The 15,781-nt window shown below is 51.3% G+C and overlaps 1 protein-coding gene across 1 annotated transcript; it reads left to right on the top strand.

Annotated features, from left to right (window-relative positions):
- Nucleotides 1–8,596: 8,596 nt before the first annotated feature.
- AP1S1 (adaptor related protein complex 1 subunit sigma 1) lies at nucleotides 8,597–15,386 on the top strand. Its single transcript, XM_017533530.2, has 5 exons — nucleotides 8,597–8,709; nucleotides 10,781–10,959; nucleotides 11,554–11,662; nucleotides 13,224–13,361; nucleotides 14,629–15,386. Exons 1-5 carry the CDS (start codon nucleotides 8,707–8,709, stop codon nucleotides 14,674–14,676), a joined length of 477 nt encoding a protein of 158 aa, XP_017389019.1. The 5' UTR covers nucleotides 8,597–8,706; the 3' UTR covers nucleotides 14,677–15,386.
- Nucleotides 15,387–15,781: the final 395 nt, after the last annotated feature.

The raw sequence follows: 15,781 nt of genomic DNA, 5'->3' as shown, positions 1-15,781 counted from the left end.
AAAGATGGGGTTTCACCATGATGGCCAGGCTGGTCTTGAACTCCTGACCTCAGGTGATCCACCCACCTCGGCCTCCCAAAGTGTTAGGATTACAGGCGTGAACCACCGCACCCGGCCTTCTCTTCCCTTCTCTATGTTTTCTTTTTTCTTTTAAGACAGGGTCTTGCTTCATTGCTGAGGCTACAGTGCAGTGGCACAATCTCAGCTTATTACAGACTCCATTTCCTGGGCTCAAGCCATCCTTGCACCTCAGCCTCCTGAGTTGCTGGGACCACAGGTGTGCGCGGCCAAGCCCTGCTAATTTTTGCATTTTTTTGTAGAGACAGTGTCTCACTATGTTGCCTGGGCTGGTCTTGCATTCCTAGGTTCAAGCAATCCACCTGTCTCGGCCTTCTAAAGTGCTGTGATTACGAAGTGCTGGGCCACCATGCCTGGCCCGCTATTCTTTAGGGATGAGAAATTAACAAGATTTGCCTCCAATCACTGTTACTATAGATTTCTTATAAACCTCAAACAGTGGAATTATTTTTCTGCTCGTGTGTGGGCAAAGAATATGAATGTTGTAAATCCCTCGAGGGTAAAAAATATTGTAAATCCCTCGAGGGTAAAAAATATTCTATCAAAAGGAAATTTGTATTTGAAATCATTTTGTTGGTTTTTTTTAGGTGGTTCCTTAAGTAAGGTTTATTGAAACAATAGTAGCAAGCACTTTACAGAGAGGTTGGGCAACTTGAGCTTATTATTAATATTATTATTATTTTAGAAAGAGAGTCTCTGTTGCCTAGGCTGGAGTGCAGTGGTACAATCACAGCTCACTGCAGCCTTGAATTCCCAGGTTCAAATAATCCTACCTCAGCCTCCCAAGCAGCTGGGACTATAGGTGCGCCACCACACCCAGCTAATTTTTTGTTTTGTTTTGTTTTGAGATGGAGTCTTGCTCTGTCACCCAGGCTGGAGTGCAATGGTGTGATCTTGGCTCACTGCAACCTCCACCTCCCAGGTTCAAGCGATTCTCCTGTCTCAGGCTCCCAAGTAGCTGGGAGCCACCATGCCTAGCTAATTTTTGTATTTTTAGTAGAGATGGGGTTTTGCCACATTGGCCAGGCTGGTCTCGAGCTCCTGACCTCAGGCAATCCACCTGTCTTGGCCTCCCAAAGTGCTGTGATTACAGGGGTGAGCCACTACACACAGTCCCAGATAATTTTTTAATTTTATTTTTTGTAGAGACAGGGTCTCACTATGTTGTCCAGGCTGGTCTTGAACTCCGGGGCTCAGCCTCCCAAAGTGCTGTGATGACAGGTGTGAGGCGCTGTGCCCAGCTGCCGCCATCATTATGATTATCTAACAGCCCCAGGCAGCTGGACACCCTGAGTTCCCTGCCTCTACACTGTATTGCCTCTCTCTGTGGCACGTGTGGACAGGAACAGGTCTCCCCAAACACCAAGAAGGACTCAGACACAGGCTGGACGCTGTGGTGCATCACTTGAGGTCCGGAGTTCGAGACCAGCCTGGCCAACATAGTGAAACCCCATCTCCATTAAAAACACAAACAGCCCAGGTTAGGTACTGATCTTTACACCCACCAGTTAGCGGCTTCTCCTCATCAGTCTTCTGTATTCTTCTTCTAACATTTCGTTTTAAGACTATTGACATTACCACTTACCAATGATAATTTGATTCCAAGCATGGTGGTTAAAAAATAAACCCAATTTTACCCTGAAAAAACAAAACAAACAAACAAAAAAAACACACAAACAAACTAGCCAGGCATGGTGGCTGAGGTGGGAGGATCACCCGAGCCAGGGATGTCGAGGTTGCAGTGAGCTAAGATCGCACCACTGCACTCCAGTCTGGGTGACAGAGCAAGACCCCGGCTGAAAAAAAAAAAAAGTGCTGCCCTCATGTGCCAGTCATCAGCAGCTTCTGTGTTGCCACCAGCCGCCTTGCCAGCCTGAACACCCGCTTTCTGAAAGGAGTCTTTGATCCCCTTGCCACCAGAGGTCGCTTTCGCTCCAGTGGAAAGCTCTTCCCTGAAGCAAAGCCGCTGTGGCTTCCAGCAAAATCTTGCCAAGTTGAAACTCCATTCAATGTAATGAGTATTTATTTAAAAGCTGCCCTTTGGACCAGGTACTGTGAAGCATTAAAAAGAAAGTGTCAGCGATTCTTCATAATCGCAGATATCCGCTGGGTGCGGTGGCTCACGCCTGTCATCCCAGCACTTTGGGAGGCTGAGGCCGGCAGATCACGAGGTCAGGAGTTTGAGAACAGCCTGGCCAATATGGTGAAACCCCATCTCTACTAAAAATACAAAAATTAGCCAGGCATGGTGGCACGCGCCTGTAGTCCCAGCTACTCAGGAGGTTGAGGCAGGAGAATCACTTGATGGTGGTTGCAGTGAGCTGAGATCGTGCCACTGCAGTCCACTCCTGGGGTGACAGAGTGAGACTCCATCTCAAAAACAAACAAAAAAACTGGGAAAAAAAGCTATGCCGGTCAGGTGCAGTGGCTCATGCCTGTAATCCCAGCACTCTGAGAGGCCAAGGTGAGAGGATCACTTGAAGCCAGGAGTTCGAGACCAGCCTGGGCAACATGGCGAAACACTGTCTTGACTAAAAATCAAAAAACTTTAGCTGGGCGTGGTGGTGCACACCTGTGATCCCAGTTACTCCAGAGGCTGAGGCCAGAGGATCACTTGAGGTCGGGGCTGCAGTGAGCTGTGATTGCACCATTACATTCTAGCTGGGGCAACAGAGGGAGACCCTGTCTTGAAAACAAAAAAGAAAAGAAAAAGAAGAAAACCTATGCAAGTCACTGCAAAAATAATTAAAAGGAACACTGTAGAAACCATTGCTATATTAGCTGGGCATGGTGACTCACACCTGTAATCCCAGCACTTTGGGAGGCCAAGGTGGGTAAATCACCTAAGGTCAGGAGTTTGAGACTAGCCTGGCCAACATGGTGAAGCCCTGTCTCTACTAAAAATACAAAAATTAGCTGGGCATGGTGGCACACACCTGCAAACCCAGCTACTCAGGAGGCTGAGAAAGGAAAATCGCTCAATCCCGGGAAGTGGAGGTTGCAATGAGCTGAGATCGCATCACCGCACTCCAGCCTGCGTCACTGGAGTGGGACTTCATCTCAAAAAAAAAAAAAGAGAGAGAAGTGATCACTATAGTCTGCACTAGAGTGTAGACTCATCAGAGGAGGGCCTGTTTGAAACCATAAAAGATAAATCAGATGGGTTTGGGTCTATAGGGAGAGAATGGCAGGGCATTTCAGAAAACAACATGAACAAAATCACAAAGAAAAACATATAGCAAGGCAGATGCAAGGGACACGTGAGAATGAAGTCCCGGGTCTCCAGCTGGTTTCAGCCTGTCCCTCCTCCCTCCTCTGACAATCCAGCCACTCCTCTCTAGCCTTCTCCTAATCTAGCCTGGCAAGTCTTTTCGAGCACCCTTGAATAAGCCACAGTTTCATGCTACCCCTCATGTCTCAGGCTTACAGCTTGCAAGGCTAGAAAAAGGCATTGGCATCAACCACAATGGGAAACCAAGAGGGGACAATTTCCGGGGAAGGAAGTATCGACGTATTTTTGGCAAATTAAGTTTGAGATGACAATGGAATACTCACTTTATTTTGTTTTACTTTTTAAAAATGGAAACCAGCTGGGTGCAGTGGCTCACGCCTGTAATCCCAGCACTTTGGGAGCCCGAGCAGGTGGATCACCTGAGGTCAGGAGTTCCAGACCAGCCTGGCCAAGATGGTGAAACCCCATCTCTACTAAAAATACAAAAATTAGCCGAGCATGGTGGTGGGTGAATGTAATCCCAGCTACTCAGGAGGCTGAGGCAGGAGAATTGCCTGAACCTGGGAGGTGGAGTTGCAGTGAGCTGAGATCGTGCCATTCCACTCCAGCCTGGGTGACAGAGCAAGACTCCATCTCAAAAACAGAGGAAAGAAAAGAGGAGGGGAATGGAGGGGAGGGGAAGGGAGGGAAAAATTGGACAATTCAGGGAATCGCCGGGGCAGCCAGAGAACCAAGCTGGCGGGAGGTCTCATACTATCATGCTAGGGACAACAATGCCCGCATCATACCTGTGCCCCTGCACAAGACACTGTTCTCGGCGCCACTCCACTGCCACCCTAGGCACGTGATCCTCTGTCCCTCTTCCAGGGTCTTAACTGCTCTCCATCTCCTCATGCCCCCCCACCCCGGCAGTCTCTCCTGGGCCAAAGTCTGACAGGTGCACAGATGGGCAGAGTTCAGAGGACATGCCCATGCTATGCCCAGAAAGAAGGCCACAAAAGCAAATATCTGGAAATTGCAAACGCCACTCTGGGAGGTTGGTCTATCTCCTCCCTAGATTCATAGGACAGGGGATTCCCACACTCCAAGAATGGGGGTTTGAATCTGAGCGGTGAAAAGAATGACAAACATCAACCACAGAGTATTCTGGCCAGGTGTGGTAGCTGATGCCTGTAATCCCAGTACTTTGGGAGGCCAAGGCAGAAGGATCACTTGAGCCCAGGAGTTTGAGACCAGCCTGGGCAACACAGCAAGACTTGGTGTCTACAAACAATTTTTTTTTTTTTTTTTTGAGACAGTGTCTCACTCTATTGCCCAGGCTGGAGTGCACTGTTGAGATCTCGGGTTACTGCAACCTCCGCTCCCAGGTTCAAGTGATTCTCCTGCCTCAGCCTCCCGACTAGCTGGGATTACAGGCATAGGCCGCCATGCCTGGCTAATTTTTGTAGTTTTAGTAGAGACGGGGTTTAACCATGTTGGCCAGGCTGGTCTTGAACTCCTGACCTCAAGTGATCCACCCGCCTCGGACTCCTGCACGCCTGTGATCCCAGTTACTGCCCAACATAGTGAAACCCCATCTCTACTAAAAATAAAATAAAAACTAGCCAGGTGTGGTGGCAAATGTCTGTAGTCCCAGCTACTTGGGAGGCTGGGGCAGGAGAATAGCTTGAACTCGGGAGATGGAGGTTACAGTGAGTCAAAATCATGCCACTCCACTCCAGCCTGGATGACAGAGCGAGATTCTGTCTCAAAAAATAAAAGGAAACAGGATCTGTGTTGCCCAGGCTGGTCTCAAACTCCTGAGCTCAAGCAATCCTGCCACCTCAGCCTCCCAAAGTGCTGGGCTTACGAGCATGAGCATGAGCCACTGGGTGCCTAGCCAAGATTAACTTTCTTAACGCGGTTTTCACCAAGTTATTCACCAATTCACATAACCAAAACGACTCTCAACTGCCAACTGCATCAAAATCTCTATTCATCTCCATGCACAAGCTGTATTGGATCCACTAACTCATAGATCCTCCACATTCATCATTCAGTAACAATAAAGAAATCCAAGCTGGGCACGGTGGCTCACGCTTGTAATCCCAGCACTTTGGGAGGCCGGAACAGGTGGATCACTTGAGGTCAGGAGTTCGAGACCAGCCTGGCTAAAATGATGAAACCTTGTCTCTACTAAACATACAAAAAATAAAAATAAAAAAATAGCGGGTGTAGTGGCGTGTGCCTGTAGTCCCAGCTACTCAGGAGGCCGAGGCAGGAGAATCGCTTGAACCCAGGAGGCAGAGGTTGCAGTGAGCCAAGATCGCACCACTGCACTCCAGTCTGGCTGACAGGGCAAGACTCTGTCTCAAAAGAAGAAATCCAGTCCAGCATCTTCTAACTAGTTTCAAACACTTGAATTCTATGACTGCCCATGAGCAAAACCCATATTTCTTTTCACTTTTTATTTCTTTTAGGTTTTTTTTTTTTTTTTTTTTAAGACAGGGTTTCACCATGTTGGTCAGGCTGGTCTTGAACTCCCGACCTCAGGTGATCCACCTGCCTTGGCCTCCAAAGTGCTTGGATTATAAGCGTTAGCCACTATGCCCGGCCTCTTTTAGTTTTTGAGACAGGTTCTTGCTCTGTCATCCAAGTTGGGTGCAGTGGTGAGATCTCAGCTCACTGCAACCTCCACCTCCCAGGCTCAAGCAATCCTCCCACCTCAGCCTCCTGAGTAGCTGGGACCACAGGTGTGCAGCACCGTTCTTGGCTAATTTTTGTATCCTTTGTAGAGACAGGGTTTTGCCAGGTTGCCCATATTGGACTTGGGCTCTTGGGCTCCCATAATCCTCCCACCTCAGCCTCCTGAAGTGCTAGGATTACAGGCGCGAGCCACTGTGCCTGGCTGCAAAACCTACATCTCGAACAATTCTCTCACGAAGCCTATCTTTTCTGCAGTTAGGCATATCACATAGAGGCAAGGAATTTTAAAGAGTGTCAGCTTTCCAAGAAGCGTAGGAGTTAACATCTCTCGAGCTTCCAAACTTCTGCAAGCTGCTGCCCGGCTCTCCGCTTTATTTCTTTACCTCATCACCCATACCACTCATTCCTTCCTTATCTATACCTTCTTATCGTAAGAGGGAGTCTTGCTCTGTTGCCCAGGCTAGAATGCAGTGGTGTGATCTTGAGTCACTGCAACCTCCGCCTCCCAGGTTCCAGCAATTCCCTTGCCTCAGCCTTCCGAGTAGCTGGGATTACAGGTACTCGCCATCATAGCCAGATAATTTTTTTGTATTTTGTAGAGACGTGGTTTCACCATGTTGGCCAGGCTGCTCTTGAACCTCTGACTTCAGGTGATCCACTCGCCTCAGCTTCCCAAAGTGATGAGATTACAGGTGTGAGCCACCTCGCCCGGCCACACTTCTAGTCCTTGTTTTCATTCCATAATGGTTTACCCTTTCTAACCCTAACAGCTTTTTTGTTGATCTTATTCTCGACCTAATTAATGATACCAAGATAGTCTAACCACCTAACTATCTGTGCCGTCTTATTCTTTACTTAATAAATAGCTGCTGGGCACAGTGCCTCATACCTGTAATCCCAGCACTTTGGGAGGCCTAGGCGGGTGGATCACGAGGTCAGGAGTTTGAGACAAGCCTGGCCAATATAGTGAAACCTCATTTCTACTAAAAATACAAAAAATTAGCCGGCTATGGTGGTGATCATCTGTAATCCCAGCTACTTGGGAGGCTGAGGCAGGAGAATCGCTTGAATCCGGGAGGTGGAGGTTGCAGTGAGCCAAGATCATGCCATTGCACTCCATTGCACTCCAGCCCAGGCAACAGTGTGAGACTCCATCTCAAAAAAATAAAATAATAATAATAAATAAATAGCACCAAGATAGTTCAGCCAGACAACTATCTATGCCATTGGTAAGATATCCCACTAGTACATGCCACGTATCTTAGACAATGCTGTTGACAAGCCTAAGGTGGAGGCAGAAGAGAAAAGAAAACAAAAGCAAAAGGAAGAAGAAAAAGTAAAAGAAGAAAGAAGCTGGGGCCAGGCATGGTGGCTTACACCTGTAATCCCAGCACTTTGGGAGACCGAAGCAGGCGGATCACTTGAGGTCAGGAGTTGGAGACCAACCTGCCCAACATGGTGAAAACCGATTTTGTATTTTGTACTAAAAATACAAAAATTAGTGGGGTGTGGTGGCGCATAAGGGGGTAGCTTTCAATAAACTCTCTCTTCTCATTGCACTCTGCAACTTGATTTGAATTCCTTCCTGCATGAGATCCAAGAATCCTCTCTTGGGGTCTGGGTCAGGACCCCTTTTTCCAGTAACATGTAGACACACACATTCAGTTTAAAAGCTCATATTACAACTTATATCCACCTCATCTTCACACTGAGATTTGGGTTACATCTGTCCCTTTTTTAGCTTTGACCCACGTTAACCTTTTAAGACGCTCTTTATTTCTTCTCTTTTTGCCTCAATTCACACTCCTCCCCCTTCTCCTTACATGCCTTTTATAGCAGCCTCTCCTTTTCTCTTTTATTCATTGTCTACACATTTCTCCTGCTTTAAGATCAGAAGCCAGGCACAATGGCTCACACCTGTAATCCTAGCACTTTAGAAAACCGAGGCGGATCTCTTGAGCCCAGGAGTTCGAGACCAGGCTGGGCAACACAGTGAGACCCGCGTCTCTACACAAAAATTTAAAAATTATCTGGGCATGATGGTTCGCGTCTGTAGTTCCAGCTACTCAGGAGGCTGAGGCGGGAGTTGAAGGCTGCAGAGAGCCATGATCCCACCACTTCACTTCAGCCTGGGGACACAGCCAGATCCCGTCTCTAAAAAGAAATAAATAAATAGAGGAGGGTGTCTAACAGGCTCTCAACAGATATTTAGCTTGAGCTCTATACTTCCCTTTTTCCAGGTCATTCCTCCTCTTTTACACTAAATTCCCACTCTGCCCCCTCTTCACTGCCCACGCCCCTTCAAGGAGTCCTGCCTGTTGCCACGAACTCTAATGATGGTCCCATTCACCTCGTACCCCTTTTCCCGCCTTTTTCCCCCTCAAGCCTCCAAAGCTCGAGGACCTCATTGTCCTCCTCCCCCATCCTTCAACCAGCCCACAGGACAGCCGCGTTACCATGACGACCGGGCTCCTAGAAGCTGCAGTCAAGGACCTGGTTGCCATGGTTTCCGCTTCTCCGCCTCCAGCCCCGCCCGCGCGCCCAGCGGCGTCGGCGCCTGCGCAGAGCGTGGCGCGCCGGGACTCGAAGCCTGGGCGGGACGGGGCGGGGCTTCGGCCGAGAGGGAGGGAAGCCAGAGAAAGGATAAGAAAGGGAGTGGGGCTGGCGCCTACGGTGGCCGAAGTGGGACGCGCCGAGCCGGAGGCTGCAGGATGGTAGGCTGTACGAAGAGGGAGGGGAGGGGGAAGCGAGGGGCGTGGGCTGCACCTGTGGGGGTCCTCTGGGGCCGCCGTCGGGGTGAGCTGCTCTCCCTTCCCTCTGGTCCTCAGAGGCCTTCCTTGCCTCGGCGGGTGGGCGAGCCAGGCTCGGGAGGAAGAGGGGGAGGTGGCCTTCGGGAGAGGGGCGGGGAGGGGCGCATTTGCTGGGCGAGCGGGGGCTGACGCGGGGGCGGCAGGACCGTCCCGAGCCGGGAGGGGTGCTCGGGTCTCGGCCCCCGGGGGTCCCTCGATCCCTGCCGCAGGGAAGCCGCCCAAAGCAGAGGAGCGCGGGGGTCTCTTTGCGGAGGGAGGGAGCGAGGGTCACCGGTCACCGAGACCCCCTTCCTGGGCGGTCCAGGCGGGAGCAGTGGCACCAGTGGGGAGCGGGGTGCGGGCGGGGAGTTTCCGGGTCGGAGTAGGGAGCGCCCTGCCTGGGTTCGTGGCCGTGCTCTCCTAGAGGCTGGGCCCAGGTGGGGAAGCGAAGTGGGCTCGAGGTTTTGCCCCCAGGGACCCAGGCTTTGGGATCCGGGGCTTTCTGCCCCCCATCCCACTCTCTTTCCGGAACCCAGGCCTTCCTTCTTCCTGCTCGCTCCCCACCCCCCATCTGAGCCGCACGAGGCTCCCTGGCACCCCTCTTTTCCCCTCCACTAAAAAAAATCAGTTCCCCTGAATTCTGATTTTTCACCTACTAAGCTAGTTCAGTGCCACACACCCAGGGATTCCAGCTCTGGACATGTCCCTGGATAGGAGAGCTGCTGGGGGAAGGAGAAGACTCCAGGATGTGGCCCAGATCCGCTGGAACTGAGAACCTGGGGTGCACTGGGCAGCGAGGGGTTCTGTCTTCCATCCACTTGACCCAGCTTGCTGTCTGTTCTGCAGACATTCTTTAGGGGAACCCCCTGGGTGGAGGGGGCCCTAACTGAGGGAGATTGATCACCTGGTATCTGAGGAGGAGTGGGCGCTTAGCAGGAGGCACCCTAAAAGGAAGAAGAGTTAAGAGAGATTGTAAGAGACCAAATGCCTGGGTGCCTGCAGAGAGGAAGGTGGGATTTGGGCATCTCCATACCCTGTGTGGTGTTACAGATACATAAGGCAGAAGGATACCCCTGGGCATAGGGCTGGCACTGGAGGGCCCTCTGTTTGGACATCATTAAGATCTTATGGCTAGGATGGGGTGGAGAATTGAGGTAGCTTCTCCAGGGACAAAATACCAGATTTCAGCATGGTGGTGGGTAGAGGGAGGGTGGAAGAGAACAGGCATTTCTTTGGCATCAGCTACTGGCTTCTTGTCACTGTGCTAGGCATTTTACTTTGGGAAGCAGAACCAGAAAGCAAGAGATTAGGGAATCATCGCAATAATAATAATACCTAAAAGCCAGGCGCAGTGGTTCACGCCTGTAATCCCAGCACTTTGGGAGGCCAAGGTGAGCAGATCACCTGAAGCCAGGAGTTCCAGACCAGGGCCTGGCCAACATGATGAAAACCCACTTCTACTAAAAATAGAAAAATTAGCCAGGTGTGGTGGCACGTGCCTGTAATTCTAGCACTCAGGAGGCTGAGGCATGAGAATCGCTGGAACCCAGGAGGCGGAGGTTGCAGTGAACAGTGATCACACCACTGCATTCCAGCCTGGGCAACAGAGAGAGACTCTGTCTCAAACATAAAAATAATAATACCTAACATATTAGACTACCTGCCTGTGCTAGGGACTTGCATCTATCAACTCATTTAGTCTCTCCTAACAACTGTGCAAGGCAGGTATGATGTCCATTTTACAGATAAGGTAACTGAGGCCCAGAGAGAGAGGAGTCATTGGCCTAAGGCGCCGCATAACCAGTAGAGAGAGCCAGGATGTGAACCCAAATGACAGTCAGAAGTTCTGACGTCCCCCTGCTGGTGGAAACACCCAGGGATGAGTGCAAGGGGCTGGATGTTGGGAGAAGGTAGAGAAGAATGAGCTGGGATGAGTTTGGGGAATGTGTGCTTACACTCTGTGCTGCCCTTCCATCCCTCCCCACCCCCACCGCAGATGCGGTTTATGCTGCTATTCAGCCGGCAGGGAAAACTGCGGCTGCAAAAATGGTACCTGGCCACTTCGGACAAAGAACGGAAGAAGATGGTGCGAGAGCTCATGCAGGTTGTCCTGGCTCGCAAGCCCAAGATGTGCAGCTTCCTGGAGTGGAGGGACCTCAAAGTTGTCTATAAGAGGTGACTCCCCGCCTACTTTCAGACCTGCCTAGATTCGAGTTGGGCAGTGGGTTCCAATGGCTGAGAAATGGTTGTCCCTTAGGTCACAGAGACCTGGGAAGCTGAGGACATCTGGAGGACAGTGATGAATGCCAGTTTCCTTTGGTTTTTTTTTCCCCCAAACACTTCTTAAAGAAGTTCTCGTTTACCACTTGGCTTTGCTCACATGCAACACCTGCCTCACACACGTGTCCCTTTAGGCCCTATCTTGCCCCACTGCGCATGTCTCTTACAGTCAAAGGTCCTGCCCTACTTTTCCTAACACTCACCCCCACCCTTTCTGGTTCCTTCTCGGATCAGGTACATTGCTTGGCCCAGGTTTTTGCTGAGTCAAACTTAGGAGGTCAGAGGGCAGGAAGGGAAAAGCATGTGTTCTTTGACTGTTTTTAAGATAGCACTAAGAGGCAAGTGAGTTACTATTTACATGCCCTAGGGCCACCCCACCTGTGAGCAGCCGGGGCACAGACCACCCCCAGGCTGGTGGGAGGTTTGATCCCAGAATGCTTGGGTCCTGAAGCAGGCTTGTGGCAATGTCTCATGCGTTCCTCTCCACAGATATGCCAGCCTCTACTTCTGCTGTGCCATCGAGGGCCAAGACAATGAGCTCATCACGCTGGAGCTGATCCACCGATACGTGGAGCTCTTAGACAAATACTTTGGCAGTGTGAGTCCCCTCTGCCTCCGGGATCCTTTCCCAGCAATCCCCTTTCTAGCAAACTTTGAGGCCCCTCCAGTCTCTGCGCTGGAAGCCTCAGGGGAGAGGTGAAGTTGGAGCAGTAAGAACAGTAATTAATTTCCCTTTTTAAGCTCTAAGCCTATTAACCAGGTTCTGTAATGGTGAGTGGGGAGGCCGGGGCAGGATCAGGCACCTAATCTCCACTTACAGCTTAGCTCAGACTTTTCACACAGAGACCAAATTCAGATTTTTTTGTTTATTTTAAATTTTTATTTTTTTAGAGACCCAGCCTCACCCTGTCACCTGGAGGAATGCCTGCCATAGCTGGAGTGTGGTGGCGCAATCATGGCTCACTGCAGCCTTAACCTCTGGCCTCAAGCCACCGTCCCGCCTCAGTCCCCCAATGGGCTGGGACCGCAGGTGCACCCTGCCACACCCAGCTAATTTTTGTATTTTTTTTTCTTTAGAGATGGGGTCTCACTGTGTTGCCCAGCCTGGTCTCTAACTCTAGGGCTCAAACGATCCTCCCACCTCAGCCTCCAAAAGTCTGGGAATACAGGCATGAGCCACTGTACCCGGCCTCATAGTCAGATTTTTATCACTGGTTCCTGACCTTGGATTTACATTGGAATCTTCTGGATAATTTTTTTTGAATAGCAATGTCGAGGTTCCATCTGAAATAACTTATCTGAGGGACAGCTCAGATCTTAAATGGGGCATAGTAATAACTCCCTAATTTGTGTCCTGCTTAACAATTTATAAAGTGCTTTCGGGTCCTCTTGTTTGCTTCTCATCCCATCCTCTCAGTAGGTGTTGGCATCTCCATCTTCAGGCCAGAAAACTGAGACTCAGATGTTTTAGGACATGTTTAGCTAGATGGTTGGTGGCAGAACCCTGCTTAGAACTCAAGTCTCTCACCCTGTGGTCCAGAATTCCCTTCTTTCCTGCCCCACCATGTCTAGGAAGAGGGGGCTAGCCCAGCGTTTGGTGGGAACAATGTCACAGATTTTAGGGGAAAGGCAAGGGGGGCCATAGACAAAAGTAGATAGGACAACTGTCATGATCAGGAGGAAAGAGGGAGAGGGGAAAAAACTAATTCAAGGCAAGGTGCAGTGGTTCATGCCTGTGATCCCAGCACTTTGGGAAGCCGAGGCAGGCAGGTCACTTGAGGCCAGAAGTTCGAGACCAGCCTGGCCAACGTGGCAAGACCCCGTTCCTACAAAATATTTTTAAAATTGGCTGGGCTTGATAGCACGTACCTGTAGTCCCAGCTACTCAGGAAGCTGAGGCAGAAGGATCACTTGAGCCCAGGAGTTTGAGGCTGCAGTGAGCTATAATCATGCCACTGCACTCCCTAGCCTGGATGACGGAGCAAGAGACCCTGTCTCTAACAAAATAACAAAACAAAAAAAAGTGAAAAAGCTGAACCAACTACTAAAGCTTGGGTGTTGGGGGCAGAACCCAAGGTGGGAGGCGTGGTCTTGAAAAGGAAGTGGCTGCAGTCGCATGTCTAGCTCAACTCGGCCTCCCTCCCACCCCGTCCTCCCAGGTGTGCGAGCTGGACATTATCTTCAACTTTGAGAAGGCCTACTTCATCCTGGATGAGTTTTTGATGGGGGGGGACGTCCAGGACACCTCCAAGAAGAGTGTGCTGAAAGCCATCGAGCAGGCCGACCTGCTGCAGGAGGTACGGGCCAGGGACAGTGAGGAGGAGGAGGAAGCGCACAGTGGCAGACGCCCTGCCCACCGTCGCCAAGGGGGCCCCCCTCCCTGTGACATCTGACCCCTAGCACACCTAGCTTTCCAGCTTACCCTCAAGCCCTGACCCCCTGGGGTGGGAGGTAGGGTGGCAGATAGCCCACCTGTGTACCCCTCACTCCAAGCCGTCCTTACCCCAAGCCCCAGATGTCTCCTGGCCACTCAGTCTCCTTTGTTCAATTCTCTGAGCAATGCTTAACGCCAAAGGGTTAAGGGTTTGCTTTGGAGTTAAGGGTTGCTTGCAGAATTGGAGAAGGGGCACCTGGTAGATCTTTCTTTCGTTCCCTGATTTCTTCCCTGACCCCTCTTTTTTTTTTTTTTTTTTTTTAAACACACACATACTCCAAAGCACTGCTTCTTAGGAGGAAGAGGCTATGGGGATTTGGGGGCTGGGGCAGAGGGCACCTGGATGTTGGTTCTCGCTGCTCTCTGACACCCCCGCCCTCACCCTATTACTGCCTGCCCCCTCTCTTCTGTGCCATCACCGGGCCCTGGTGCAGGGAGATGAGTCACCGGAATCTGCAGTGATGATTGAGCCCGGCCTGAGCTGGCTCTGAGGAGGGGGAGAGATGGGGGGTAAGGGGGGGGGCTCATCTCTGCAGTGAAAGAGAGGGCAGAATTGAACTTGCCACCTCACTGGTCGAGTTTCACCTTCACACATGCACACACACGCACACACATACCCTGGCACACACACACATGCCCTGGCACACACACCCACCATGTAACCAGTGTTCCGCTCAGACCCTAATGACGCATCTCCCTGCAGTCTGGTTCACCTTCCCTCAGGCACCTGGCACTCACCTCCCACTGCCTCCCCAACTCTGAAAAACAGGACCCAGCCAGCTGCACCCCCCAGGCCCCCAGAAAGATCTCCCACCTCCCCATCCTGGCTTCACTCCCTTTACTCAAAGCTGCCAAGGGGGGGGCCCTGCTCACCAAGCTCCTGGCTTTGGGTTCTCTGGGTGGTGATGGACTCAACCTGGACCCCACCTGCCACTGTTGGCTGGTCCTGGGAGGCTGGTGGGGCCCCCCCGAAGGGCTCGCTGGTCTGGCCTTGGGCTCACGTTGGCTTCTCTCCCCCTCCCCCGTGTCTGTGCCTCCCTCGTCTGACTCTTCCTCGTGACTACTGTCTTGCCCACCCTGTCGGCCTCTCCTGGTGTCTCTGCGTCACCCTCTGTCTGTCTCTGCCTTAGGAGGATGAGTCGCCGAGGAGCGTGCTGGAGGAGATGGGTCTGGCATAGCCCCCGCCGGGCCGGGGCGTGGAGATGGGGTCCTGGCAGTGGGGTGCCAACGGCCGCGTCTCCTCTGCCCAGGGCGCTGTTCTTGGTGGGACTCAGCTGCCCCTCCTCTGCTGCCTCACCTTCTTCTGGAGTGAGCTGTGGGCTCAGGCCCTTCAAACATTCCCTCCCTCCACCCCCTACCTCCACTTTCCCCTTTTCCCACTGAAGGTTTTAAGAGCTAGGAGGCAGGAAAATGTGACCCAGATGGGGGTGCTATTGGCTTTTATTTCCTGCCTTTGCAGAACCGATGTCACCCCAGACGTCCTCCCCTCCCTTATAACTGTAAATATATAAATAATCCGGGTTAAAGGGAAAAGGTTTTCAGGGCGCTTCTCTTCCTCTCTGCCCCGTAACCTACCTCCACCCTCCCAATGGCCAGCCAGGGCGGCTTCTCTGCCTGGGAGGGAAGCCTGCCCCCCCCCCCTTTCTCCTTGGCTGCAGCTGGCCTCTATCCTGTGCCAGGGAGGAACAACATAGTTAATTTTTTTCTAACCTTGCCACTTTGAGGGAAGGAAGGGTTGGGGGAAGGGCAAGCTTTATGGGACCATGGTCCTGGCCCTGTCCCTCTTTCACTCCAGTTCTGGGTGAGGCAGGAGCTGGGAGGGGCGGGGAGGGGGAAGTGTCTGCCTTTATTTCCTTTCTTCTGAAATAAATGGAAAAGCATTTCTGGACTTTGCTGGCCTTGGGCTTTGTGAAGGAAGGCAGGGCTGCTGGCATCATCAGGAGGCCAAGGGATCCTGCCAGCCTTGGGGAGAAGCAAAGTAGAGAGCACTCAGTGAAATTAGAATTCCAGATACACGAGGAATCATTTTGGGGATAAATGTGTCCCATGCAATGTTTGGGACACACTTAACTCTAAAACTGCATGCGTTGTGGATCTGGAATTTCAAATTTCTGTGTCCTGTATTTTATCTGACCACCTTACCTTAAACAGATTTTTATGCAGAATGCATCTCCAAACAGGCTGCCCCCAACTCCCTGAGCTGCCTTTACAGAAGGAGGAACAGCTCCTCAGGATGTGGGTTCATTGTGAGGGGATTTCATTTGCCCAGTTTAGTTTCATTTG

Source organism: Cebus imitator, unplaced genomic scaffold (genome assembly GCF_001604975.1).
Source record: "Cebus imitator isolate Cc_AM_T3 unplaced genomic scaffold, Cebus_imitator-1.0 Scaffold82, whole genome shotgun sequence".
NCBI classification, from domain to species: Eukaryota; Metazoa; Chordata; class Mammalia; order Primates; family Cebidae; genus Cebus; species Cebus imitator.
The sequence above is the reverse complement of the archived record's forward strand: the minus strand, read 5'-3'. Positions and strand labels throughout refer to the sequence as shown.